This window comes from Macaca fascicularis, chromosome 10 (assembly GCF_037993035.2).
Source record: "Macaca fascicularis isolate 582-1 chromosome 10, T2T-MFA8v1.1".
Lineage (NCBI taxonomy): Eukaryota > Metazoa > Chordata > Mammalia > Primates > Cercopithecidae > Macaca > Macaca fascicularis.
This window is the reverse complement of record NC_088384.1, coordinates 32,923,884-32,950,473: the sequence shown is the minus strand read 5'-3', so window position 1 is coordinate 32,950,473 and position 26,590 is coordinate 32,923,884. Positions and strand designations below refer to the sequence as shown.

At 55.3% G+C, this 26,590-nt stretch overlaps 1 protein-coding gene across 16 annotated transcripts in view; it reads right to left on the bottom strand.

Annotated features, from left to right (window-relative positions):
- Positions 1-26,590, bottom strand: part of TXNRD2 (thioredoxin reductase 2) — a 68,720-nt gene that overhangs the window by 11,452 nt on the left and 30,678 nt on the right. For 5 of the 16 annotated variants that reach the window (XM_045363979.2, XM_065522499.1, XM_045363980.2 and 2 more), the window contains 5 exons: positions 24,181-24,251; positions 17,894-17,935; positions 13,176-13,195; positions 12,205-12,296; positions 8,936-9,110 (listed from right to left, as the gene is read on the bottom strand). In XM_045363979.2, the coding sequence (XP_045219914.2) occupies positions 8,936-9,110; positions 12,205-12,296; positions 13,176-13,195; positions 17,894-17,935; positions 24,181-24,251 (400 nt within the window). Of the gene's footprint in view, positions 1-3,527; positions 4,358-8,240; positions 8,730-8,935; positions 9,111-12,204; positions 12,297-13,175; positions 13,196-17,893; positions 17,936-18,081; positions 18,285-24,180; positions 24,252-26,590 lie in introns of those variants that run through there. The other 11 variants (XM_005567957.4, XM_074004427.1, XM_005567958.4 and 8 more) reach the window with 7 other exon arrangements.

Here is a 26,590-nt window from a genome sequence, read left to right as displayed (position 1 = left end):
GTTTATGAACCGTATTTCCTCTTTTGTAAATTGCCAGTTTCTGCCTTTTCTCATGCATTTATAGGCATCTTCACCATGTTCCTGCTTTGTAAGAGCTTATTACGTAATGGATACATAACACTCTGTCATATTTTCTGCAAACAACAAGGGCATTAAAATTCCAGGTACAGCTCTTCAAACTGCACTCATGAGCAGTCGTGGGCCACAGGATTCGTGGGCAGAGGAAGGGCGCCAGCTCTGTATTCCTTGTGCATGTGAAGCACGAGGGCTCATGGGCCTGCACGCTGTGGACTTACCCGGGCGGCACAGCTACATCAAGGGCACCTTGAAGGACATCCCCTTGCTGAGATGGTCTCCAGGATCCACACCAGTTTAAGCGGCAGACAGAGCTGTCCATCACCACCAAGGGCCTCCACATGGGCCAGTTTGTTTGTGTACTGTAGCAAGAGGGCCCAGCTGGGCGTCGGCAGTGTCCTCCCTGCAGGCACCACACCTGTACCATCAAGCGCTGCCTGGAGGAGAGGCTGGGACCAGGACTTATTGACCTGGGCCTTTGAGAACTACGCCGCAGTCACCTCCCCTAGCCTGGAAACCAGGAAGACTCACATGAAGCTGCCCTCCAAGAGGATCATCTCAGCCAACAGAGCTGTGGTCGGCATGGGAGACAGAGGTGGCCAAACTGACCAGCCATCCTGAAGGCAGGCCATGCCCACTACATATAAGGCAAAGAGGAGCTGCTGACCGTGGTGCAGAGTATGGCCACAAGCCCCAAGGAACGTCCCTTCAGAGATGGCAACCACTGGCACGCTGGCAAACCTGCCACTGCAGAGATGCCTCTGCTGGTAGCAAACTGGGTCTCGTTGCTGCCCACTGGGCTTGGTTCAGACTTGGGGCTGATGGGCCCAACAGAGTTTGTCCTTCTGCCAAAAAAATAGTAATTCCAGGTACAAATGGACGTCCTCACTTCCTATGTATATGTGTGGCTGGCCCACAACACTGACACTCAGGAAGCACTGGGCTGAGCACCTCTGCAGCCCGGAGCTGCCTCCAGCCCCAGGCCCAGCAGTGCAGCACCCCTGATGCAGGACAGCCCATCTCCACATGTGGCCCTGGGAGTGCTAGGAGCAGCCGGGCAGGGCAGCCCTCCTCTGATCACAGTGAGAGCCTCACCAGCTGCTCTCAATGGCCCGGGAGATGGAGGGCAGCCACCACGCTTGTCCAGCCAGCCTGGCCCCAAGGAGGGACCAGAGAAGGCTGAAGCCCAAAAACCACCCAGACAGTCACCAAGGATCACTCCCACCTATTCTGATGGACACAGGGACAAGGGGACGGCCAGTCGCATGCAGTATTACGCGCCTCTCTCATCTGTGATAGGAAGAACAGGCATGCCCTCTGATTTCACGCCCGCCTGGGACACATGTTCCCAACAGAGAAGAGCAAGGAGGCGGTGCCCCGGGTGAGAGGTAAGTGCCAGCGGGAGTACAGCAGGGTGAGTCAGTGGCTGTGATCCAGACAGAGGCAGCCGGGGCCAAGCACTGCGCCTGAGGACGAGGGTGTGGAGTGGGAAGCTCCAGGGCTGGTGGGCGATGCGAGGCGGGCAGGGCTTCACACATAGGCCCTGTGGGCCACCTGGCAACTGTCTCACGAGGGATGTGGCCCCCAGAGCCAGCCACTCTCACAGGGCCTGGCCTGCCACTTGCCGCAACGAGGCACCTTGGAACCAGGCACAGAGAAGAGTATATATGCCTTTGGAAATGGAGTTAGATCCTTGAAGCTTATTTTTCTAAAATACTTATCTTCTTCTTCTTTTTTTTTTTTTCCAGAATCACCCCTTCTCAATGAGCCCCAGGCCCCTATCCACAGCTCTGAGCCCAGGAAGAGGATGCACCTGCCCTACTGGCCTCGGGTCCCCTCGAGATGCCATGTTAGTTGAATAAATGAGTGAGCCCCGGGGCCTCAATGGGACCTGACTGGCCACTCGCTGTGACCACCAGGGACCCCCAGGCTGTCCCGGGGTATCTTATACCCAGGGAGGCTCCTCAGGGGATGGGGGTGAGCTTCCCCACAGGCAGCATAAGGGCCTTTCCTACTTGAGCTGCCTGCGTGCATTGTGATGTGTGAGACCCCACAGTCAGCCTTGCAGTACAGCGCAGCCTCCAGCTCAGGCCCAGAGGACCCCCAGGAAGGAGCGTGCTCTATGGCGAGTGGTCATTATTGCTTTAACAGTTATTATTAGACTGGGCGCAGTGGCTCACGCTTGTAATCCCAGCACTTTGGGAGGCCGAGGTGGGTGGATCATGACATCAGGGCTTCGATACCAGCCTGGCTAACACAGTGAAACCCCGTCTCTACTAAAAATACAAAAATTAGCTGGATGTGGTGGTGGTTGCCTGTAATCCCAGCTACTTGGGAGGCTGAGGCAGGAGAATCGCTTGAACCCGGGAGGCAGAGGTTGCAGTGAGCCGAGATCACGCCCTAGGACTCCAGCCTGGGCAACAGAGCTAGACACTGTCTCAAAAACAAACAAATAAAAAACAATTATTATTATTATATTATTAATTATTTGAAAAGAGGTTTTACTCTGTTGCTCAGGCTGGTCTTGAACTCCTGGACTCAAATGATCCTCCCACCTTGGCATTCCAAAGTGTTGGGATTACAGGCATGAGCCACCTCACTCAGCCCTTTAATGATTGTTAACATAATTGCAATTGTAACAGGTTGGCTGCCCTGGGACACCTGCAGACATTAGAGGGTGCATGGTAATATGTATAAATGGTGCCGACCTATCTCTAGAAGACTTTTCACCATGTTGTTCTTTTTTTTTTTTTTTTTGAGACGGAGTCTCGCTCTGTAGCCCAGGCTGGAGCGCAGTGGCCGGATCTCAGCTCACTGCAAGCTCTGCCTCCCGGGTCCACGCCATTCTCCTGCCTCAGCCTCCGGAGTAGCTGGGACTACAGGCGCCCGCCACCTCGCCCGGCTAGTTTTTTTTATTTTTGTATTTTTCAGTAGAGACGGGGTTTCACCGTGTTAGCCAGGATGGTCTCGATCTCCTGATCTCGTTATCCGCCCGTCTCGGCCTCCCAAAGTGCTGGGATTACAGGCTTGAGCCACCGCGCCCGGCCTGTTCTTTTTTTTTAATTGGTTTCCACTCAGTTCTAACCATAAGTACTGAATATGACATGGTAACAAGACCCAGCTCGACATCCATGTATGCAGGTGCTGGCTGGCCTGTCAGATGGCTGTGGGCTCTGGACACGGGTGTGAACTGGCCCTCAAGCCAAGCATGGGGCACCAGGCTGGTGGGTAAGCACAGGGTGCTGCTTCCTGCTACTCTGGCCTGGCCTCTGTGAGGTGTTAGCACCACCATGAGCTAGGGCTGAGCCAACAGTGCTGTCTCAGGAGCAGCAGTGCACGCCCAGGGCCACATGGTGTGGAGGGGAAGGCCGCAGCCACCGCTCATAGGAAGAGCTCCACGAATGTTCATCTTGGCTCCACTTCAAAGAATACCAAACTCACATGCAGACAGATTTGGGTCTCTCTTGGTGTAATTAATTACAAACTAAATTTACACTAAAATAAAAAGGTGTTAGACTATCGAAGAGGGGTCTCGGATCCGTATCACCTGCCCAGGGATGGCCACTCCACCCTGAGAGCACGGAGGCGGGTGCCAGGGTCACGGCTGGGCCCATCCCCACCGGGAAGAGCGTAGCCACAAACTTGGTTTCACGCAGCTGCAGCAAGGCACATCCCTGAGAGCAGTCCTGACGGGCCCACCGCAGGCCCCCTGCCCGGGCAACATCCACACCCACTGCGGCCCCTAAGCCCCGGCTGCGTCCACACCAGCACGGAGGGCATCCAGGAGGAGCCGCCCTTTCCCTCTCGCCAGGCTCGGGATGCTCCCATCCATCCCCAGCCTAGGGGGCTTGGTTCTTGCTTTCTGCCTTTTCTTGCTGCCTGGCACTCAACAGAGGGACATTCCGCAGGGACTTGTGTAGCTGAATCTGCGGTGTACGGGAGCCATCAGCCAAGCACAGCTGAGCAAAGACGGTCGCCTGCCACGTACACGCCAGCAAGCAGTGCCTGGGTGGAGAGAGGAGCCCCGGGCTGCAGCCCACCCTGGCAACAGCTCCCCTCCTGGGCGCCGCCAGCCCCCATCATCATCTTCTGGGCACCCCAGTCTCTCCGGCTATGGTCCAGGCACACGTGCCACGTGGGGCAGACTATACACAGGCAGCTTGTGCGGGTGGCCTCTGTGCGGTACCAGGAGGAAGCCGGGAAGCCAAGCTCCCACGCTCCATGCATGCTGTGTTTCAGGCTCTGATGCTGATTTACACACAGGTGGACATCTCTGAGTTATCTAAGAGAAAGCCCAAAGAGGAAATGGCTTCAGTGGCCAGGGTAAGATCCAGACGGATTCCTTCCCTGGGTCTCGTCTCACCTGCCATACCACAAGGCCCCCGGGCAGACCCAGGGCCACCTTCCCTGGCACTCAGGCACAACAGCTGCCTGGCTGTGGGATCCCCAGGCTCAGCGAGTCCCCTCCTGTGTCTGCTGGCTCTTCTGGCCGTGGGCAGGACTCCCGTGGTGCAGGGAGGGATACGCCAGAGCCTTCAGCATCTTACCCTCAAGAGAGGGACAGAGAACCGTCCAGAGGGGCTGGGGACGCCAAAGGGGCACATGACGATCTCAACTTCCAGTTTCTCAGGGCTGCAGTCCAGAGGCAGTCTGTCCTTTCTTTAAAACCAAATTTAAGCTCAACTAGCACTTAGAAGCTTCTGCACTAGGAGGCATTTGCTCAGGACGCCCCAGCCCCACCCTGCTCCCCTAGACAGCCAGGGATTCAGGCCACAACTGGTTAACTCAGTGGGCGAATTCGAGCCCGCAGCGGTGCTGGCTGACTGTCTTCACTCAGCGCTGTAATCGGCACATCTGCAGACAGGAAATCCTCCTCCCTGAAGTTCCCAGTCTATTATCTGAGACACCTGGTGTGGGCGGGTGATTCAGAGACAAACAATGAGCGGGGCCCCCTGCACAGCAATTAACTGCTTTAACTGCTAATATGTTTAATCCACCACGTGGAGATCAAGGCTGCATCGAGGAAGGGGCTCGGGTCCTCCTCAGCTTCCAGACTGCAGGGCCCACTTCGTGATGCCAATGTCCATGGTCCTCGCCAGCTGCGGTCAGGCGCCAGGCACACAGGCAATGGGCAGGGCCAGCACTCAGCCCCACGCGGGAGCTCTGTGCAGCACCTGGGCTCCGTGTGTGTGTGTGTGCGCTGGGCATGGGGGCATCCCCGCTTCCTGTCAGAGCCCAGTTTGTGCGGACGTAGTGCACACCCGGGACAGGAAGCGGAGTCGGAGATGTTGGCATTGCCAGCTGTGCCGCCCCTAGGGCGCTTTATTTTAACCTCCCAGAGTGGATCATCCTTTATTGCAAGTAGAAATAAAGCTTGGTTAAAGGCTTATCGTACAAACCGGCAGAAAACGCTTGCAGTTGCTGACCTGGGAAGTGGCTCCTGAATGTTTACAAAACCTGGCTCTGAGCAGCAGCAAAGTCAGCACATGCCCGAGCGGCCCCCAGCAGGCGTGCAGAAGCCGCGCCACCCTCGGGAAGCAGGGTCAGAGGCCAAGGACTGCGAAAAGCTTCCACCCCCAGCATCAATCACACCAGGCAGACTGTCTGGGGGATGCTCATTTTGCAAATACAAAAAAATAAAACAGACTCCTAGCAAGGGAGGATGGGCGTGCAGGCCATGGCAGCCCTGCTGAGTAGGGAGGGGACTTGCTTGTTGCCTGCCAGGCTGACGCCCGGGCTTTCCAGGGACACAGCCCCTGGCCCATTGGTCTGCTACATCCCTGTGGGCTCAGTCGAGGGCGCCCCTCAGCTCAACGGCAAGAGCTCCCTTATGCCATGGGTGAAAGGAGATGTCAGCAGACAGAGGAGGAGGGCTAGGGCGCAGGGGGAGGGAGAAACTCGCCACCTCCCCTTTAGAGTGGAGTTTATTTGGGAATGATAGTAGGAGGACAAATTTTGAAAGAAAAATAAAGTGGAGTTTATGATGAGAACCATCAGTACACTTCAGAGTCCAAAATGTTACCTAATCCTTCAAAGTGTTTATCATAACAAATTTACTTAAAATCTGCTTTTACAATGTGACTGAGAGCATTGCTCTTGCTGACTGATCACCTCTGGGCCGAGAGCCCTGCATGCACTTGGGCGTCTCAGGTCCTCCCCAGCTGTCACCTCTGGCTGTGCCCACTGCACAAAAGTGAAGGCTCAGCCGCTTCAGGCTGGTTTCCTTGCTCATTTCCCATTCCGAGTGACTGCTGCAGAAGTGCATCACCCTGTGACACAGCTTGTGCCTGCGGGAGCCCTCCCCCAGGGGACACTGACACCTGGCCAGCCCCACGTGAGCCCAGTGAGCTGATGGAGGTGGAGCCGGGGATCTGAGAGGGACCCGAGCTCTGACGTTGGGCTCTCGCAGGGGACAACATACCAGGCTCAGCACGGAAAGGCCTCGGAGAACTAACAACACTGAGTAGGTTGCTTCCGCCTTCAACATGCAAGTTGACAGGGCAACTGGGAAAACTAGGAGCCTAAACTAGACAGCCAGGCACCGAGGCGGATAGGACGTCTGAGCAGGCGCGCTGTGTGTGCCGCCACCCACCCTGATGAGGACGCGCAGCCCTCCTTGGGGTGGCCCATCTGCAACGGCCTCCACGCCCAGCTTTGTAGCAGGCCTGGGACAGGGCAGTGTCTGGGTGATCCCTGTTGGCTCCAGCTGCCCCTCGCCAGTCCCCTCGGACGGCCCCGGCCCAGGTCTGGGCACAGGTATCCCTGGGCTGTGTCCATACTCCCTACACCTGCTCGGCCTCTGCCCCATGCAAAACCGGACCCACACCTGACAGAGAGCAAGACGGTGAGACCAGACTGTGCCCAGCAAGTGGCAGCCAGCCCACACCTGGCCGGGAAATGCCCAGGCCTCTGCCCAGCACTGGAAGGGTGATGTCTTCAGAAGCCTTCGAAATGTGACTTCTGGAAAGGCCTGCAAGATGCCACTCCGGGCATGTGATGACTTGCCAGGCCCAAAGGGACCCACTGGGAAATACTGAAAGCCACGAGAAGGCTGGGGAGAACTTTAAAATGCCTGCATCATTTTTATGTGCTGAAAACAGGCACCTTGTGCACACCCATGTTCACAGCAGCATGATCCACAACAGCCAAAAGACGGAAGCAGCCTAGGTATCCGCTGACAGATGATGGACACACACACAACTCAGCCTTACAGGAAAGAAATGCTGGCACGCGCTACACAAATGCTAACTCTAACAGATGCTACAACATGGACTCGCCCTGGAAAACACTTTGCTAAGAGAAATGAGCCAGTCACAAAAGGACAAACACTGCCTGATTCTACTTACATGAAATCCCTTGAGGAGTCAGATCCACGGAGACAGACAGCGAAGGGTGAGTGCCAGGGGCCGCAGGGAGTGAGTGTTTAAGGGGGACAGAGCTCAGTTTGGAGATAATGGAAAAGTTCCAGAGATGGATGGTCATGCTGGTTGTACGATATGAATGTACTTAGCACCACTGAACTATATACTTTAAAATGCTTAAGATGATGAATTTGATGTTATGTGTATGTCACCACAAGTTTTAAAACTTTCAAATCTATATCATTTTTACGTTAAAAACAACAAACTAGCTTGGCTGGGCATAGTAGCTCAAACCTGTAATCCCAGCACTTAGAAGGCTGAGATGGGAAGATTGATTGAGCCTGGGAGGTGCAGGCTGCAGTGAGCTATGATCACACCACTGCACTCCTCCTAGGCAATAGAGACAGACCCTGTTTCACACACAAAAAAGAAAAAAACCTAGCTGGAAAGCCTGAAGCAGCAAAATATTTAATATGCTAAAGAAAAACTACACACTGGCCAGGTGCGGTTGCTCACACCTGTAATCTCAGCACTTTGGGAGGCCGAGGCGGGTGGATCATGAGCTCAGGAGACCGAGACCATCCTGGCCTACATGGTGAAACCCCGTCTCTACTAAAAATACAAAAATTAGCCGGGCATGGTGGTGAGTGCCTGTAGCCCCAGCTACTCAGGAGGCTGAGGCAGGAGAATCGCTTGAATCCGGGAGGTGGAGGTTGCCACTGCACTCCAGCCTGGGCGACAGAGTGAGACTCCATCTCAAAAACATAACAAAACAAAACAAAACAAATCAAGACTTAAACCTGGAAGGTGACATGTAGGATTTATGTGCTGAAACCTTAATAAGCAATCGATCAAGGGCCAGGGAAGGTGAGGACGACTGCCTACTCGCTCCTTTTTTTTCTTTTGAGACGAAGTCTCACTCTGTCTCCCAGGCTGGAGTGCAGTGGCACAATCTCGGCTCACTGCAAGCTCCGCCTCCCGGGTTCACACCATTCTCCTGCCTCAGCCTCCCAAGTAGCTGGGACTACAGGGGCCCGCCACCACGCCCGGCTAATTTTTTGTATTTTTAAGTAGAGACAGGGTTTCACCGTGTTAGCCAGGATGGTCTCGATCTCCTGACCTTGTGATCCGCACACCTCGGCCTCCCAAAGTGCTGGGATTACAGGCATGAGCCACCGTGCCCGGCCCTAGCCGCTCCTTGATGAGGACACCTGGCTGATGCCATCTTGGTATCTTCTCTGGTTTTTCTAGCATGTCCCACAGTGGTGGGGAGACATGCAGAGATGCGAGGTGCTGGGGATGGCAAGATGGGCATAGCCTAGTGTGGGTGCCGCCCCACAGGCCTTCACTGTTGCTCTCGAGGTGTACTGGGGAGCGGCCAACCCGCCTGGCAGCCAGCAGGCTGGGGGAGCCCTGGGAGGTGACAGGAAGTGGGGCAAAGATTCTCCATGCATCTTGGGGAGACCGGAGACAGAGTGTGTGGCTTGATGCACCCTTACCTATGGCCCACAGGACGGTGTCGAAGGTGCCTGTGTCCTCCTTGCCAGTGGTGCAGTCCTCCCAGGTGACCTGCAGGTGGCCATCAGGGAGCCTCCTGACTCGGGAGGGGGCACAGCCCCTCAGGAACTGGGTGCCATGAGATGCCATGTGCTCTATGACCATGGAGGACATTTGCTGCAAAACACAAGAAGACAGGCCATGAAGACCAGGTGGCCGTGGGAGAGAGGCCCTGGCCTGCCCTGCTCTCAAAGGTCTCAGTGAGGGGCTGAGAGGGGTCTGTGTGGAAGACGGGGTGGACACCCAGCCCCTGCTCTACGTCCTCTTGTTCTCTGTGGAGTGTCTGGCCCCTGTCCAGGCTCCAAGTCCTCAACCCTGGGCCCTATGGTCAGGACTCACTCAGTCTGTGGGCTCCTCTCTAGATGCTAATTAACTAAGTCTTCATCAGCCAGATACAGCCACACCTGTAATCCCAACCCTTTGGGAGGCTGAGGTGGGAGAATCCCTCAAGCTCAGGAGTTTGAGGCTGCAGTGAACTGTGATCACACCACTGCACCCCAGCCTGGGAGACAGAGTGAGACCCTATCTCTAAAAGAAAAAATAAACAAGCCGGGCGCGGTGGCTCAAGCCTGTAATCCCAGCACTTTGGGAGGCCGAGGCAGGCGGATCACGAGGTCAGGAGATCGAGACCATCCTGGCTAACACGGTGAAACCCCGTCTCTACTAAAAATACAAAAAGCTAGCCGGGCGCGGTGGCGGGCGCCTGTAGTCCCAGCTACTCGGGAGGCTGAGGCAGGAGAATGGCGTAAACCTGGGAGGCGGAGCTTGCAGTGAGCTGAGATCCGGCCACTGCACTCCAGCCTGGGTGACAGAGCAAGACTCCCTCTCAAAAAAAAAAAAAAAAAGAAAAAATAAACAAGGCCGGGCGCGGTGGCTCACGCCTATAATCCCAGCACTTTGGGAGGCTGAGGCAGGTGGATCACAAGGTCAGGAGATGAGACCATCCTGGCCAACACAGTGAAACTCTGTCTCTACTAAAAAACACAAAAAATTAGCCGGGAGTGGTGGTGGGCACCTGTAGTCCCACCTAACTGGGAGGCTGAGTTAGGAGAATGGCATGAACCCAGGAGGCGGAGCTTGCAGTGAGCCGAGACTGTACCACTGCACTCCAGTCTGGGTGACAGAGTGAGACTCTGTCTCAAAAAAAAAAAAAAAAAAAGAAAAAAAAAAAAAGGAAAAATGAACAAACAAATCCTGGTACACCTACACATTTCTTTTTTTTTTTTTTTTTTTTTTTTTTGAGACGGAGTCTCACTCTGTCACCCAGGCTGGAGTGCAGTGGTGCAGTCTCAGCTCACTGCAAGCTCTGCCTCCTGGGTTCATGCCATTCTCCTGCCTTAGCCTCCTGAGTAGCTGGGACTACAGGTGCCCCCCACCACGCCTGGCTAAGTTTTTTTTTTTTTTTTAGTAGAGATGGGGTTTCACTGTGTTAGACAGGATGGTCTCAATCTCTTGACCTTGTGATCTGCCCGCCTCGGCCTCCCAAAGTGCTGGGATTACAGGCAAGAGCCACCGCGCCTGGCCCATCTACACATTTCGTAAAAAAACAAAAACAAAAAACTTAGTCTTCACTAAAATCAATGGCAGAGAAGCATCCCTTCTCCCAGGAGATGTGCCCTGGTCCAACCAGATGGCCCCTGCTCCCAGCCCCCGCCTCCACATGTGGCCAACCTGCCCCTCTGCCATCCAGGAGCCAGGAGGGTAGGCAGGAGACTCTGTTCCCACCTAGAAATGTAGGCACAGCAGGCTCAGGTCCAGATCGGGGACACAGAGAGTCCTGCTTCTCCCTCCCAGCTCAGGAGGCCTGTGCGCCCCCAGTCCAGCTACAGATGGGGGCCCTGTTCTCAGGACAATGGGCCCTTGCATGGACCAGCAGTGAAGTTGGCCACGGCTTCTGGTTTCAAGAGGAGATAAACAGTCACTGCTAACATCCTCTGACACCTGTGCGGGTGCGCCAGCTGGCTCTAGATGGCGTGTGTAGGAGTCCGGCCCACCGGGCAGGGCGGGCTGTGCTGCAGAGGGGCTGCCACACAGGCTGTGCACCCTCTGCACCCTCCAGAGGCCTGGTGGGCACGGCCAGCCCAGGCTCTGAGGGGAACCATGGGGCCTGTCTAGGACACAGGGTCCATCGCCCCTCAGCCTGGCTGCCTAGACTGTGCATCCTCCTCGCCTGGGCACAGCCCCCATTCTGCAGGCCCCTTTCCTCCTCTGTCCACTGCCAGCTCACCCTCCCCGCATCTCAAGGCTCCGAGGCCTTCCTAGACACTGTGTCCCAACCACAAGGCTCCGTGGGTTTGCACTGAGGGACATGATGGAAGTGTGCCACAGCTTTAGGATGGAGCAACACATGGCCACACAAGTGGAGGGACATGTCTCTGAGTCGGCCTGGGGGTGGCACTGGGAGTCTGGAGATGACAGGCCTGGCTCCTCCCACCTCAGGTGCCCTCCTCAGGCTCTGTGAGCTGAGGGTTGGCCGAGGACCCATAGCAGGGCCCGCAGATCTGCACAGCTCACCCTGCATGGGGCCTCCTTCATGGCAGTCATGTAGTGTTGGATGTCTCCACAATGACAACTCCAGACTTCTATTTTAACAGGAGACTTTCCCTTGAAGAGTTTTTAGCTAAAAAAAGAAAATCTCTATTGCTCCACTCTAGGAGCTCATCCTGCTGGCCACATGAGTGTGTGCACCCCAGACACAGATGAAGGCCGCTGTACACAGCGCACCTGTCCAGACGCCAAGACCCCACAGGCTGTCTCAGGGCCAGCGCTGCCCTGTGTCCCTCAGCCCAGCTCACACATTACAGCTATTTCACCCTCACTCCCTCAGAGGGGACAGGCAAGGGGAGAGCAGGGAGTCAGGGGTCTCTGAGGTGGGGCTAACACTTCTGCAGCACACACCAGCCTCTTACTAATGGGACGACCCGGAGGGTGACCCTATCTGCCGGCACAAGGCTGGGCAGAGCCTCCCTTCACTGTGCCTGCGGTCGGCTGGAGGCCTCTGTGCAGCCGTGTGCCCCACTGCCACCCTCCTCCCTTGCTCTGGCTGCGTGTTTGCATATTTCCTGGACAACCTCCTCATCCCATTCAAGGGTTATCTCTAAAGATTCAGGCATCACTCATGGCCCATGACTGCACTGCACCTGCCTGGGAGGGGCTGTGGGAGGAAGGGCCGCAGAGCCACAGGGGTGGGAGCTGGGGCCTCTGGCACTACCTGGTCGAAGCCGCGGAGGGGGATGCTGCGTATCATGACGGTGGTGTCCAGCCCGATCCCGGTGAGGAAGCCAGCACACTCCAGGGCCACGTCTGTCAGGTGCCGGCTAAGGAGCACTGGAGATCCTAACTTTGGAAGCAATGGGACAACACCCCGGGGCCCTGTGCCACAGCCCACGCCCCACCCATCCATGGCTGGCCCCGCAGGAGGCTCCCAACTCAAGACCCCCACCTCCACATCTCAAGTGCACAGGCTAGGGTTAGCAAGGAGCCCTCAAGCAGCACCCATGGACTAGGCTGGCCTCTGGCCTCTGCTCCCATGGCCTGTCGGTCCCAGCTCCGGGGCAAGGCCTGCATCCTGGTGGATCCCAGTTGGGATGGAGAGAAGTGGCCAGTTCAGGGAGGACCTCAGCCATGGGAGATGCCAGGTGGCTGCTTTCTTCCACCTGTGCTCTTAGCCAGCGGCTTGGGGCTTTTCTTTTTTTTTTTTTGTTTTCTGTTGCCTAGGCTGGAGTGCAGTGGCATGATCTCGGCTCACTGCAACCTCCGCCTCCCAGGTTCAAGCAGTTCCCCTGCCTCAGCTGCCCAAGTAGCTGGGACTATAGGTGTGAGCCGCCGTGCCCGGCCAGGGGCTTTCATTTCCCTCAGATGTCCCCTTGACCTCAGGCCCTCCTGCAGCTCCTCTCCTGACCCTCCCTAACTGTCCCTTCTGAAGGAATGAGTACAGGCCTCATAGCCATGTCCAGCTGTCCCAGCTGTCTCAGTGCCCAGCTCAAGAAGAGCCTCCAGCAATCCCTGGCCAGAGGTCAGCCTCAAACTGTCCCCAGGCACAGGTCCTCCATGCCGAGAGGCCCAGGAAGTGCTTGATCTGAGGCAGCAAAGAGCCTGCCGGAAGGGCGGGCGGCAAGGAGGGACTCAGGGGAAGGAGTGTCCAGTTCCCAGGACGGCCACCTGCACGCTAGCAAAGGATACAGCTGGCCCCGACCACCAACCTGTTACAGAAACAGATACAGAGAGAGAGCATGTGTAAAGCTGAGGCCCTTATTGACCAAGTGAGGTCAGAGAAGAACCCTGCAGCCTTCGTCCAGGCCCTCGGTCAGCTCGTGAGCTCCAAGGCTACTGTTCAAACAGCTTGCACAGGGTGCAAAGCCCACTTTCCAAGTCCACACTGTCAAGCATGTTGTGAATCAGCAAATCACCTGGTGGTGAAGGGCGTGTGTGTCAGTGACAAGTGGTACCTGTCCCCTGGAAGGCACCTGGAGGCATGGAGAAACTTCCACCAGAGCAGCGCACGGCTTTCCTTCTTTCCCCCGGGGCCTCTTGGGCTAGGGTGGAAGCCCGGAGATGCTGGGCAGGACGGGGAGGCCACCAGACCGCAAGGGAAGACATCATCTGAGCAGAACACTCTCAAGACCACGGAGGGCCAGGTCAGAGGCACATCCAGCCCTATCACAGCCAGGCGCAGGGCCAGGAGGGCCAGCTCCCCAGAGAGGGGACTGAAGGACCCCAGGGACAGGGGAGGCAGCACAGGACGCTGCGACCAGCAGTCATTGGAAATATTTGCTCTTGTAGTGAAAACACCCTATTGTTCAACTCCACACTCCACATGTGTTTTGCATACACACGTACTCACACACACTTGTATGTGCACACATGCCACACACCTGCATGCACACATGTGCATGCACATACTCTTACATGGGCACACACAAATGTAAACACACACTCACATGGGTACACACATTCATTCACATACACATATGCACACACTCATGTAAACACATGCATGCACACACATGCACACGGGCACAGAACCTAACATGGAACAAGAACTCCCAGCAGGGCAGCTGCACGCGGGTGGGCTCCCACATTACCCTTCAGTCTTTGAACAAGAGGAGGTGATGTAAGGATGGATAAGCCCAATGTCAGTGCTAATCCCAGCAGGTACTAATGATATAATCCCATTTCAAAACGCGGTGTATCCCTTGGAATCATTCTGCAGGTGCCCTGCGGGAAGCATCTGGCATGCAGCTTCCTCACAGTGGCTGGGGACAGAACCGCGCCACTGTCAGGATTAGGGTGAGCAGACAGAGCTCTGATGGCCGGCTGAGCACAAGGTGGTTACACGCCACACTCGGCATGTGAGGACAGTGAAGGGGGACCCTGGGACCCCCAGCCAAGCAGGACTGCAGAGATGCATTCCCCGCCCCACTCAGGGCCAGCAACACTTGGGAAACAGGCACCATGGTATGCATGCACTTCCACACGTGCACACACACGTAGGCACCACATACACATCTCGACACGGAGGTGCACTTCCAAAATGACAAAACCAAACTCTTTTTGGACTTGCTATACGCAGTGAAAGGTACAAACTTTTGTTTAAGATATGAAGTTATGGCCAGGCGCGGTGGCTCACGCCTGTAATCCCAGCACTTTGGGAGGCCAAGGCAGGCAGATCACAAGGTCAGGAGATCGAGACCATCCTGGCTAACACAGTGAAACCCCGTCTCCACTAAAAATACAAAAAATTAGCTGACCGTGGTGGCGGGCGCCTGTAGTCCCAGCTACTCAGGAGGCTGAGGCAGGAGAATGGCGTGAACCTGGGAGGCGGAGCTTGCAGTGAGCCGTGACTGCGCCACTGCACTTCAGCCTGGGCGACAAGAGCGAGACTCCGTCTCAAAAAAAAGAAAGAAAAAAGATATGAAGTTATGAGTTACTGCAAATATAAACAGAACTCTGCTGCTTTGCATATAGTGCCCCAAATGCAAGGGTGTAACTGGGCGAGAGCCCATGATGCGGTGCCCCTTGCCCCCTGCTCCCAGAGGTGGCTGTGCATGGGCTAGAGGCTTCCTGCTGGGCTGTGCAGGCACCAGGGGAGTGAGGCCAATGCATCGCCTCTGTGGGCAGCTGGGTCCTGCGCATCAGGGCCTTCCTGGCCCTGAAGGCCAACCCTTTTCCAGCAATGGGCCCTGCAGCCGCAGGACAGGGGCCAAGCTGTTCTCTGGGCCTCCTACCTCATTGCTAGGGATATAGCAACACACCCTCCTGATTTCGCCACAAATGTTTGCTGTCTCTGCCACCGACGTGTACATCCCCACCTCCTAGACGATGCTGACCCACAAGGACTGGATTGGGGTGGGGGCAGGTGACTCTCTAGGCCCTCCCTTGGAGCCCCCCCAATGCCCAGGCCTCCTGTCCTGGCACCCACAGGGCACAGGAGAAGCTCCTGCCTCAAGGGCCACCTTCAAAGTCACAGGTGCCCCCATCCCTCAGCTGCCAGCTCTGAATCAGCAACCGAGGGCACAGTTAAGAGGAGGTGGGCACAGTGGGCACATTCCCGAGTGGGCATCCTTGACCCTACGTGTTCGGCTGAAATCTCTGAACAGAAGCTCACGTCTCACTCGCGTGGAGGGTCATTTTGGGCCTCTTCTTCTTTTCATGAGCAAGGATTACTGACAGCACTGGTTTTCACTGTATCCCTCCCCACATTGATCAAATTATGTGAATGTTTACCCTTTGAAGAATGCAGGATATGAGAACTCAAACAGAGAACTCCGTTCAGACCAGCTAAAGTAAGAAAATGCCCGAGCAAAATGAGACAGGCACCAAAGCCTCCAGATCACAGGGATAGAGAGTACCCAAAGACAGGGACCTGCAGACACCTTCTTCAGGCCACTCATGGCCCAGCAGGGGTGGGGACAGACAGGAACATGGTGCAGCGACCAACTCACACCATGGCTGGCCACAGGTGGTCAGAGGTGCTGGCCCCAGAAGTCAGGGGACCAGCTCACAGGACCTGCGGGTAGGGGGCTGGAACCACTCAACTTACCACTACATTAAAAGACCCAGAGGTTGGGTGTGGTGGGTCATGTGTGCAATCCCAGCACTCTGGAGGCCAAGGTGGACAGACTGCTTGAGCCCAGGAGTTCAAGACCAGCCTGGGCAATATAGCTTGTCCGCATCTATACAAACTAAAAAAATCACTGGGGCATGGTTGTATGCACCTGTAGTCCTGGCTACTCGGGAGGCTGAGGAAGGAGGATTGCGTGAGCCTAGGAGTTTGAGGCTGCAGTAAGCTGCACTCCAGTCTGGGAAACAGAGTGAGACCCTGTCTCTAAAACAAACAAAACAAAACAAACAAAAAATCCATTTTCCACGTGATCCCAGCAGCTCCACTCTCTGTGCTTTTTGGTGTGCAAACATTTTCCAAAGAGGCATAATAACTACTGCAGGATTAGCCTAATCACAGGGCAGGCTTTCTTGTTCAGAACTGGAGTGGGGGGAGGAAGCAGAAACAAAAGCATTAATTCAGGCCCACGAAGCCCAGGCTTAAAGAGCAATCCATCTGCCTCTTGAGCTTGAAGGCCTGCTCTCCAGAGGGAATACTCACACAAAGTGAGAGTCTCATGGGAGGCACCTGGCCCCTTGGAGGTCCTGCCAGCCCAGGAAATACCAGATGGGCCGCCAAGCTGCGGACACCCCAGGGAGGCAGCACAGGGCTGGGGGTAGTACGAAGTCCTCCTTCCCTGCCTTGCCTGGGACCCCGCCAGCCCCACCCAACCCCTCAGGGGCAGATACTGGGCCAGAGCCTCTGTGTGCTGGCCTTGTAACAAATGCCACCGAAAGCCCTATCTTGTCATGTCTTAGCCACAGGGATGCACACCAAGAGTGGCAGGGGCTTTGCAGTCTGGTAACAAGCCCCAGGAGGACAGCTGGTCTCCCTATTGCTGAACACAAGGACATCCCGTCACACCAGCGGAATGTGCCACTTAAATTAAATTTTCTCCCAAATGGCTGTGGTTCTTCCCAAGATAAAATTTATCTTCTTCCCTCTTGAGCTTAGGAAGAGAGAAAAATGATCGCAGTACCTGGCTGGCTTCCGGACTTCCTAAGGGTCAAATGAAAGCTCTTTCCATGACACACTGACAGGCAGCCTTAAACCAGCCCAAGTTATAAAAACACTCTGGCTCTCAGAGCCCCAGGAGCGCGAGGACAGACAGCAGCAGGCTGGTGCAGCAGCCTCAGAGGGTGGACAGGCCTGGCTGGCTGCAGCCCCTCCCCTGGGGGCCAGTGTGTGGGCTGGGAAGCCCCTGAGCCAGCCTGGCAGCTGCAGAAGAGGCTAACCCCATGCTCCGTAAACCCCCATGGGGACCTGGGCAGGGGCTACAGAGTCAGAAGCAGGAACAGGCAGCCCCTGGTTGTTTCCGGGAGGCAGTACCTCTGTTATCGGACCTGAGAGAAGGCTGCGTCTCATTCACGCCCTCTGCCCCGTCCCAGTGTTGCCAGCTCAGAGCCCTGCTTCGCCAAAAGCAGACCTACAGACACAGCAAGAGGGAGGACTAGAATAGAGTGACCACAATCCCTATATTGGGGTTAGGGCACCTGAGCTCCAAAGCCTAGCACTGAGAGAGAAGACGAAGCCCAGGGCCATGGGCGTGCAAGAGACAGAGACAAGGCACACTGTCGGGGCCCAAGTCCCTGCTGGGTGCAGAGGCTTCCCGGTGGAGGCAGCCCTCCAAGTCAGGGAGTGGCAGGAAGATTGTACGGCTATGGGACTGGAGTTGGAGCTCAGCTCCTTGGCCCCGCTCGGTTGCCAGGCCCCTCTGGGCCTCGGGCTCCTCTTGGCTGCACTTGGATCCCAACCCCCAGTGCCTGCTTCTGTAAAGGAGCTCCCGGAGTAGGCTCACCGTCCTTGCCTTCCACATTCCTCCACCTGCCGGGGGCTTGCTCTGTGGAATAGAAGGTTTGGTTTGCAAGGTTGCATGCCCCCTCTGAGCCTTGTCATTTGGGGTCACGTGCCCCTCCGCACCCCTTCCTCCCTGCAGTGGCCACTGTTCCCAGAGGGGCTCCACTGCCTGCCCAGGGGTTGCTGTACCTCCCCAGAACCCTCCTCTCTTCTTCAACCTGTCTTGCAGTTCCAGAGAAGGAAATATACAAGGCCAGCAGAAAAGGCAAACAGGCTAGGCAGAAGGCAGGCGTCTGCATGGCACAGAAAGAGCATGAACCGACCTGGAGTCCTTCCCAGGGTCCCCACCAAGACTGAGAGGACAGCCCCCTGCGCTGGGGCATGGCTGTGGGAGTGGGGCAGCCAGAATGTCCCCCGCCCCACCCCAGTGCACTCAAGGATCCTGCTCACCCACCCACAAGCTCACATTGCTTTTACAGGAGTTTTCTGCACGTCTTCCTCACCCTCCTGGATTACAAACCCGGTGCTCAGCCCACTCTGCCCGACAGGTATGGCCCCATTTTGCTAGCATATGGCTGTTTAGTGAAGGGCGCTGTTTAATTCTGTCTCCCCTTGACTGAGTTTGGACACGATCCCCCTACCTCTGCCATCTGTCCAGCCCTGGGCTCCCCAAGACCTGGATGCAAACAAAGGAGGAAAGGGGCTCCCAACTTGGGGCCCGAGGTGCACTGTGATGCCTGGGTGGCCTCTCTGGGGCAAAAGTGGCATGGTACAACCTTGCAGGCTGGGTCCCAGGCCCCACTGTGGGCACCACTCGCCAGATCTGGAGCTCCCAGCAGTGGGCCCTATGTGGACGTGCGCTGAAAGGAGTTCCCGGCAGCCTGTGCCTGTAGTGGAGAGGGACGAAGGAGGCCTTGTGCACGCTGCAGAGCCCACCGAGGGCCTGGGGCCAGGGGGCCAGGGTGCCTCCTTGGTGGAGAAGCCAACCAGGGGACACAGTGCCCAATGCAGGAGGGGCACTGGGATGCCGGGCACCCTGAGTTGCCCACCTGGCCTCCTGGACAGGACCAGGTAGAAATGTCCCACCCGACTACGGGAGCCACTCAGGGGCCAGGGGAGCAGCCCTGGGGTCCATATTAATTTCAGCTCCATTTTAAAGGCGAGTTAAAATAAACATGGGGAATATTTATAAGGCAAATAAATCTGGCAGAAACAGCCCCTCCAAGTGTGAGTGGAGGCCTCCCCTCAGCCCCAGCCCAAGCTGATAAAATACAGAAATGCTACTGTAGACCCTCCGGGCTTATTTTGACTGCGGCAGAGGAATGTAACATGTAAACACTGACTCCCATATTACACTGTTACAACTTGCATTAACAGCGCCGGACAAAAGCCGCATTTTCACAGAAGCATCGTACAGGGATATATCTCCAGCTTAATTTTTAAAAAAACCATTTCCTCACATAAATCATGCTCAGAATGAAACGGGTGACTGATACATTGCAAACACTTTTTTCTTAAACAATAACATACCTAGATTCCTTCTAAACGAAAGAGCTTTAAAAAAAATCTTCTAAATGTTTTTTTTCTGAAGAAAATAAACACTGCAGTTTCTTTCCCGAACAAAATATCTGGGGCCGCGTCTTCCCGGCCGAGCTGGCTGCTCTCAGCACAGGGTTGCAGGGGAGCGCTCCCCAAGCCCCAGCCACCTTGCTAGGGAGGCTGCAGGGCCAGGGCACCCAGAGTACCGGGCCCCCTCCCCAGCCCCAAGGGGCAGCCTCTGAGGGCCAGGCGTGACCAGGGTGGCCAAAGTGCTGGGCTGCAGTGACCGGCCCTGAAGACTCCAGTACATCGAGGGGCCTGGCAGACATCTTGGGGCCGCCAGACGTCCAAGGCCATTTCCCTGCAGGTCCAGCAGGCAAAGCATCCTGCAGCGGCTGGAGGGCATCCAGACTCCACCCAGAGAAGCCAACATGAAAGACAACCAGAGCCCCGGGCAGGACTCAGGATGCCGAGTGAGAACAGCGCCTCGAGATGGGCACCAGGGCCCAGGCAGCCCGTCTCCACCACGCAGGCAGGACTCAGGACGCCAAGTGAGAACAGCGCCTCGAGATGGGCACCGGGGCCCGGGCAGCCCGTCTCCACCATGCGGGCAGGACTCAGGACGCCAAGTGAGAACAGTGCCTCGAGATGGGCACCGGGGCCCGGGCAGCCCGTCTCCACCACGCGGGCAGGACTCAGGACGCCGAGTGAGAAAGTGCCTCGAGATGGGCACCGGGGCCCGGGCAGCCCATCTCAACCACACTGCAGAAGAAGAGCAGCCAGCCCAAGGAAGTAAAAGAAAATCCAACTTGTGGACGCCCATAAGGAAAATACAGGGCTTTAAAAAAAAAAAAAATCTTGGGGATGGGGCAGGCCTTTCTGAACATGCAATAAATCAAAAAGCCGTTAAGTGTAAAAGATTTAAGTTACATTTAAAAAAAGTTAAACCATTTGTACATCACACAAGTTAAAAGACACTAGAAGCTGAGAAAATCTGCACCACAAGCGACAGAGGATCACATCCCTAATACGCAAACCAGCTGGAGGGTAAGAAGAGATAAGAGAAGAGAAAAGCCAGACGGGAAAGTGGGCAAGGACCATGCTGGCGATTATGAGGCTGTGAAACGAGGCTTTTCACGTAAATATGTGAAAAGACCACCGATCACAGCAAATGCAAACAGAGTCAGATCATGTGTAACCCGGCAGATAGTCAAAGATCAAACAACAGTCTGGGCGCGGTAGCTCACGCCTGTAATCCCAGCACTTTGAGAGGCCAGGGTGATCACTTGAGCCCAGGAGTTCAAGACTAGCCTGGGCCACATAGCGAGTCCTTGCTCTAAAAAAAATAATCATTAGCTGGGCGTGGTGGCGGGCACCTGCAATCCCAGCTACTCAGGAGGCTGAGGCAGGAGAATTGCTTGAATCCAGGAGTTCGAGGCTGCAGCGAGCCATGATTTCACCACTGCACTCCAGCCTGGGCAACCGAGCAAGATCCTGTCTCAAAGATTAAAAAAAAACAAACAAAAAAACAGATAACCCAGAAATTATGGCATAACAGGAAAAAGTGATCAGTGTGACAACAGAAAAACTTAAAACTTCTGCAGGAAATAATATCACCAAGTCCAAAGACAAAACACGATCAGGGGTCCAATGGAAGGCAGCAGGCAGTGGATGGAAACCAGCACAAGCTTGGCACGGTCTCAGGAGAGTGTGGGTGCACCGTGGGCAGCAGTGACCGCTGCCCAGGCCAGGGATATGGGAGGAGAGGCTCCTTTCTGTTTTGTGTCTTATCAAAAAGCTGATGCCTGAGTTACCAAGGACGGGAAGCGGGAAATGTACACACGGAACCAGCCTGTCAGCACAAAGTGTTAAGATTGAAGGGCAGCTCCCCTTGTACCGAGCTTTTCTACTTCCAGGAAAGATGTAAAGTGTATAAGACCACCTCACAGCCACTAGGATGGCCACTGTCAAAAAAACAGAACACATCAAGTCCAACAGAGTTTAAAGGAAAAAATAAAAATTAAAGAAAGAAAGAAAAACAGAAAACAACATGCACTGGCGAGGCTGTGGGGACCCCGGAGACCTCCTGTACTGCTGCTGAGAATGTAAGATGGCGTGGGCACTGTGGGAAACAGGACGGAGGTTGCTCAAGACCATATGATCCAGCAATCCCACTTCTGGGTTTGCACCCAAAAGAACTGAAAGGTCTCCAAGAGGTATCTGCACATCTGTGTTCACTACTCACAGCACTATTCACAACAGCCAAGAAGCAGAGGCAACTTGGGTGTCCATTGACAGATGAATGGATAGACAGAAGGTGGTATGCCTGTGCAATGGAATATTACTCAGCCTTAAAAAGAAGGAAATTCAGATACAACATGGATGAAAAGAGTTCCAGATATGGATAGTGGTGATGGTTTCACGACATTATTAACATATTGAATACCATTGAACTGTATACTTAAACATGGTTACAGTGGGGCGGGCGTGGTGGCTCACGCCTGTAATCCCAGCACTTTGGAAGGCCAAGGCAGGTGGATCACCTGAGATCAGGAGTTTGAGAACAGCCTGGCCGGCCGGGCGCGGTGGCTCAAGCCTATAATCCCAGCACTTTGGGAGGCCGAGGCGGGCGGATCACAAGGTCAGGAGATCAAGACCACAGTGAAACCCCGTCTCTACTAAAAATACAAAAAATTAGCCAGGCGCGGTGGCGGGCGCCTGTAGTCCCAGCTACTCAGGAGGCTGAGGCAGGAGAATGGCGGGAACCCGGGAGGCGGAGCTTGCAGTGAGCCGAGATCGCGCCACTGCACTCCAGCCTGGGCAACAGCGTGAGACTCCGTCTCAAAAAAAAAAAAAAAAAAAAAAAAGAGAACAGCCTGGCCAACAAGGTGAAACCCTGTCTCTACTAAAAATACAAAAAAATTAGCCAGGCGTGGTGGCAGACGCCTGTAGACCCTGCTACTCAGAGGGCTGAGACAGGAGAATCGCTTGAACCCGGGAGGCGGAGGTTGCAGTTAGTCGAGATTGCGCCACTGCACTCCAGTCTGGGCGACAGAGTGATACTCTGTTTCAAAAAAAAAAAAAGTTAAAATGGTAAATTTTATACTATGTCTGTTTTATCACAATGAATAATTGGGAAAATGGGTCGGAAGCACTTCTGATGGTAAACAGATGCACCTTGAAGGTTTTCACTGCAGCATTGATAATGATGAAGAAGAGAAACTACTGAGATGCTCATTAACACGAGAAAGGTCAAAGGAATTACACTACATCCATTCAAGGGAATCCAGTCCTGACCCCACACAAAGATGCCCTGCTAAGTGTGAAACAATGACAAGCAGAGCACGTGACACACCACTCACACACACACACCACACACATCTGCACGCACACCATGCACATTCGGGCACACACAGAGGTGGAAACCCTTTTCCACTGGTATTTTCTCCTGGGGAAGGCTCGAGACTACTATTGACCAAGCCTCTGCCGCCCTCTGGTGGCCTCTCTGGTCCCTGCCAGCATGAAGTCTCCACACCCCACACACAGGCAGGAGCTGCCTGGACCTGGGACCTCAGGACGGCCCCCTCTGTGGGCATCGGAATGCACTTAGTGACTCTGCACATGCTCCCATGGGGAGTGAGAGCCACTCTCACACTGCTAGCCTCCCTTCCACAACCAAGATGTTGTTTCTGAGGCCTTTGGAGTCTTTGCTAGATTTCAGGGATACCCAATGTACAAACCGGAAGACAGTGCAGCTGTTAGTTGAGGGCTGGGATAGGGATTGCTGGCTCTCCCCTCCTTAATGTTCTCCCTGATGTCCTTGATGGAAACCACTGGAACCCCAGGGCTCCTGGGAACCCCATTTGACAACCACTGACCTAGATAACAAACAGCTGACACCCTTTATACGGCATTCTTGTTATTACCTCCAAGGCAGCCACAGGACAAAGTACATCAACAGCCCTGCAGAGGGGCACAAGTCACAGGCATATTGTCTCGTTTTGAGACAAGGTCTCACTCTCCCAGGCTGAGCGCGGTGGTGCAATCACAGCTCACTACAGCCTGAACCTCCTGGGTTCAAGCAATCCTCCCACCTAGCCTCCCAAGTAGCTGGGACTACATGGTGCACGGTACTAAGCTTGGTTAATATTTTCAGATTTTTGTAGGTTGGGCGTGGTGGCTCACGCCTGTAATCCCAGCACTTTGGGAGGCTGAGGTGGGCGGATCACCTGAGGTCAGGAGTTTGATACCAGCCTGGCCAACATGGTGAAACCCCATCTCTACTAAAAATACAAAAATTAGCTGGATGTGGTGGCGGGCCCTGTAATTTCAGCTACTCTGGAGGCTGAGGCAGGAGAATCACTTGAGCCCGGGACGCGAGGGTTGCAGTGAGCCGAGACTATACCACTGCACTCCAGTCTGGGCGACAGAGTGAGACTCCGTCTAAAAAAACAAAAACAAAAACAAAAAACAACAGATTTTTGTAGAGTCAAGGTCTCACTATATTGCACAGGTTGATGCTGATCTCGAACTCCTGGCCTCGAGCAATCCTCCTGCCTCAGTCTCCCAAAGTGCTAGGCTAACAAGCATGAGCCACCGTGCCTGGCCACAAACAACAGGCCTTTTTTCCTTTTTTGGGTAAACCAGAAAGAAAGTTCCAGGAGCCAAAGACCAGCACAGGCTCTCAGGGCCCAGTGCTCACTCTGGTGAACAAAAAGAGGACCCCACCACGCATGCGGCAGGCCTTACGTTTTTCCAGGGGATTCCTTCAGCCAGAAGATGTCATCACTTGTGATTCCATATTCCAAGGCACCTTCGATCTGTCAAGACAGAAATGACCCCTGGGACAAGAGCTCCATTTGGCCTGTCCTGGGGCTTCCTTAAAGAGGATGCCAGCTTTGCAGAATCAACCAGAGCTGTCCTAGGGCACACATGCACGGGGCTTCCCTGATGCCAGTCCTTGTGTGCAGGCTGTGGCCTCTCTGGGGCTGCAGGTGGCCTGTCTGCATCTAAGCTGCTGTGCTCCAGGGCCCGCTGCCCTCGCAGGGTACCTTTCCCCTCTGTTCCCCAGGACCCTCCCCTTGACCCTGGTTCAGAGCAGGATACAGGGCCTGAGGTGGGTACAGCAACTGCAGGGGCCATACAGGCAGACAGCTGGGCCCCCTCAAGTCTGCCTGGGTTCTGGACAGACACACCAAACAGACGGGTATGCAGCCCCAGGGAGCAACACCTGGGTTCTGGGTGGTCCAAACTCAGAGAGGGGAAGTGGGGAGAGAACAGGTCAGCAAACCAGGGCCAGCAGAGCTCAGGTGTATCTGCGTGGCAGGGGTGGCCTGCAGAGCCAGCCAGAGGAGAGGAGGCACAGGGGGTAAGTGCCACAGGCTGAGGTGGGCAGGGCCTGAGGGGCAGCTCTGAGGGCACCTGGCTCAGCCAGGACAGACTTCACACTCTCAAGGGCTGGCCCGGGTGGGCTCTGAGCCTAGAAATCAGACAGGTCATCTGAAGAGGGGTGGCCAAGCAGGTGGAAGGCCCAGGGTGAACATCCCCTTAGCGGCCATGAGAACAAGATGTGCTGGTGGAGGAAACGGATCTCAAACAGTTTACGCTTCCAATTGGCAAAAAAAATAAAGTCAGGAATTTCTCAGGTTTGCTCAAGGAAAACCGAAAGGTCTGGCAATCAAAGGGACTAAAACGCAAGCAAGCCTTGGCAGACACCCTGGGAGGGCGTGGCGGGGAGGGCGGACAGGCTCTGAGCTGCCTGCCTCCTAAGGACCAGGAGCGCCTGCTGGATCCCCTATGAGCCCAAAGAGCCGTCAGCAGCTGCCTGTGAGGTGCAGAGCAGGGCCGGGCCAGGCCAGGGCTCCCGTGCAGGGCTCCCTGGTACGGATGCACGTGCAGCTCTGCCTGGGGCCTCAGAGAAGCCCAGTGACCACTGGGCTGCTGGAAGCTGGCTGTGGCCTTCTTTAAGCACAACCACCATGAGCCCAGCTGCCAGGAGAGGGGATCACCTGGACCGTGTCTGCGGCAGTTGCCTTGAACAATCTCACAGTGTCATCCTACAGAGCCACGCAGCCCTGAGCCCCACCTCTGTGCATAAGCAACCTGCCCCCGCTAGAGGCTGCTGTGGCTGCTTGGCGGCCAGAGAAGTCCCGTGGCCTCTAAGGACTGGGAGTGCTTGTGCTCCTTGGGGCCCCTCCTTTCCCTGTTCCCATAGTAAGCACAGGACGAAGTGGAAGCTGGGGTCATGTCCAAGAAGCGGCAGAACCTCCCCTTGCTCCACCTCCACTGGACTGCCCCTGGGTCTAAGTCAGAGGTGGTGTGGCCTCCAGGCTGAGAGACCCGTGGTCTTCAAAAGCTTGGCTGCAGCCTACTTAGAGGCTTGGAGCAGGCGGCACACGGTTCCCTGGGAGGCCCATGAGGGCTGGTCTCAGCCAAACCTCTCTGTCCACCCCCAGCCGGTTTGCTTTCCCTGCCACAGCTGCCCTCCAACCCCTCACCCTGGGGCCCCTTCCTCAACTCTGACCCCACAACACACAAGACTGGGCCAGGAGTTATTCACCTCTCTGTTAAAGACAGTGATAAAACTGGCAAGAACCGTGAAATTCAGAATTATGGAAATTAACCACAGGCTTGCAGCAACACAGGGAACATTTAAAGTCAGGAAAAACAGCTGAAGCTGAGTGAGAATGGGAGCTCCAGGGTGTTTTAACTCACTCTGGTCCCACTCCCACCTCAGCGGCAGCCTGAACAGTGACGTGTCAGAGAAAGCAGAACCCAGCTGGGGTCTTTCAAAGCCCCTCCCAAAGAAGAGTCAGAGTCAGCATCTGACCCTGACAGGGGTTCCCGAGAAGACCCCTCAAAAGGGTCATCTTTATCCGACTTCACTGGAGCTCAGCCAGGGTTAAAAGCCTTTCTCTGGGGGGCATTTGTCTGAGGTTTTCATCTCACAGCTGCCTGAGGGGATAGGTAACAGTTGGAGCCAACAACAGACTGCCCAAAAAAGCTTCAAAGGAAAAGCCAAGGAATGAGATGTCCACTGGAGCTTTGAAAGGTTCCAGCATATTCCTGGGAACCTAGGCCGGGCACACACACGGCACTGTGCACACATCAGGAAGGACCAAGGAGGCCCTGAGCCCTCACCTCCAGATGACCTTGATCT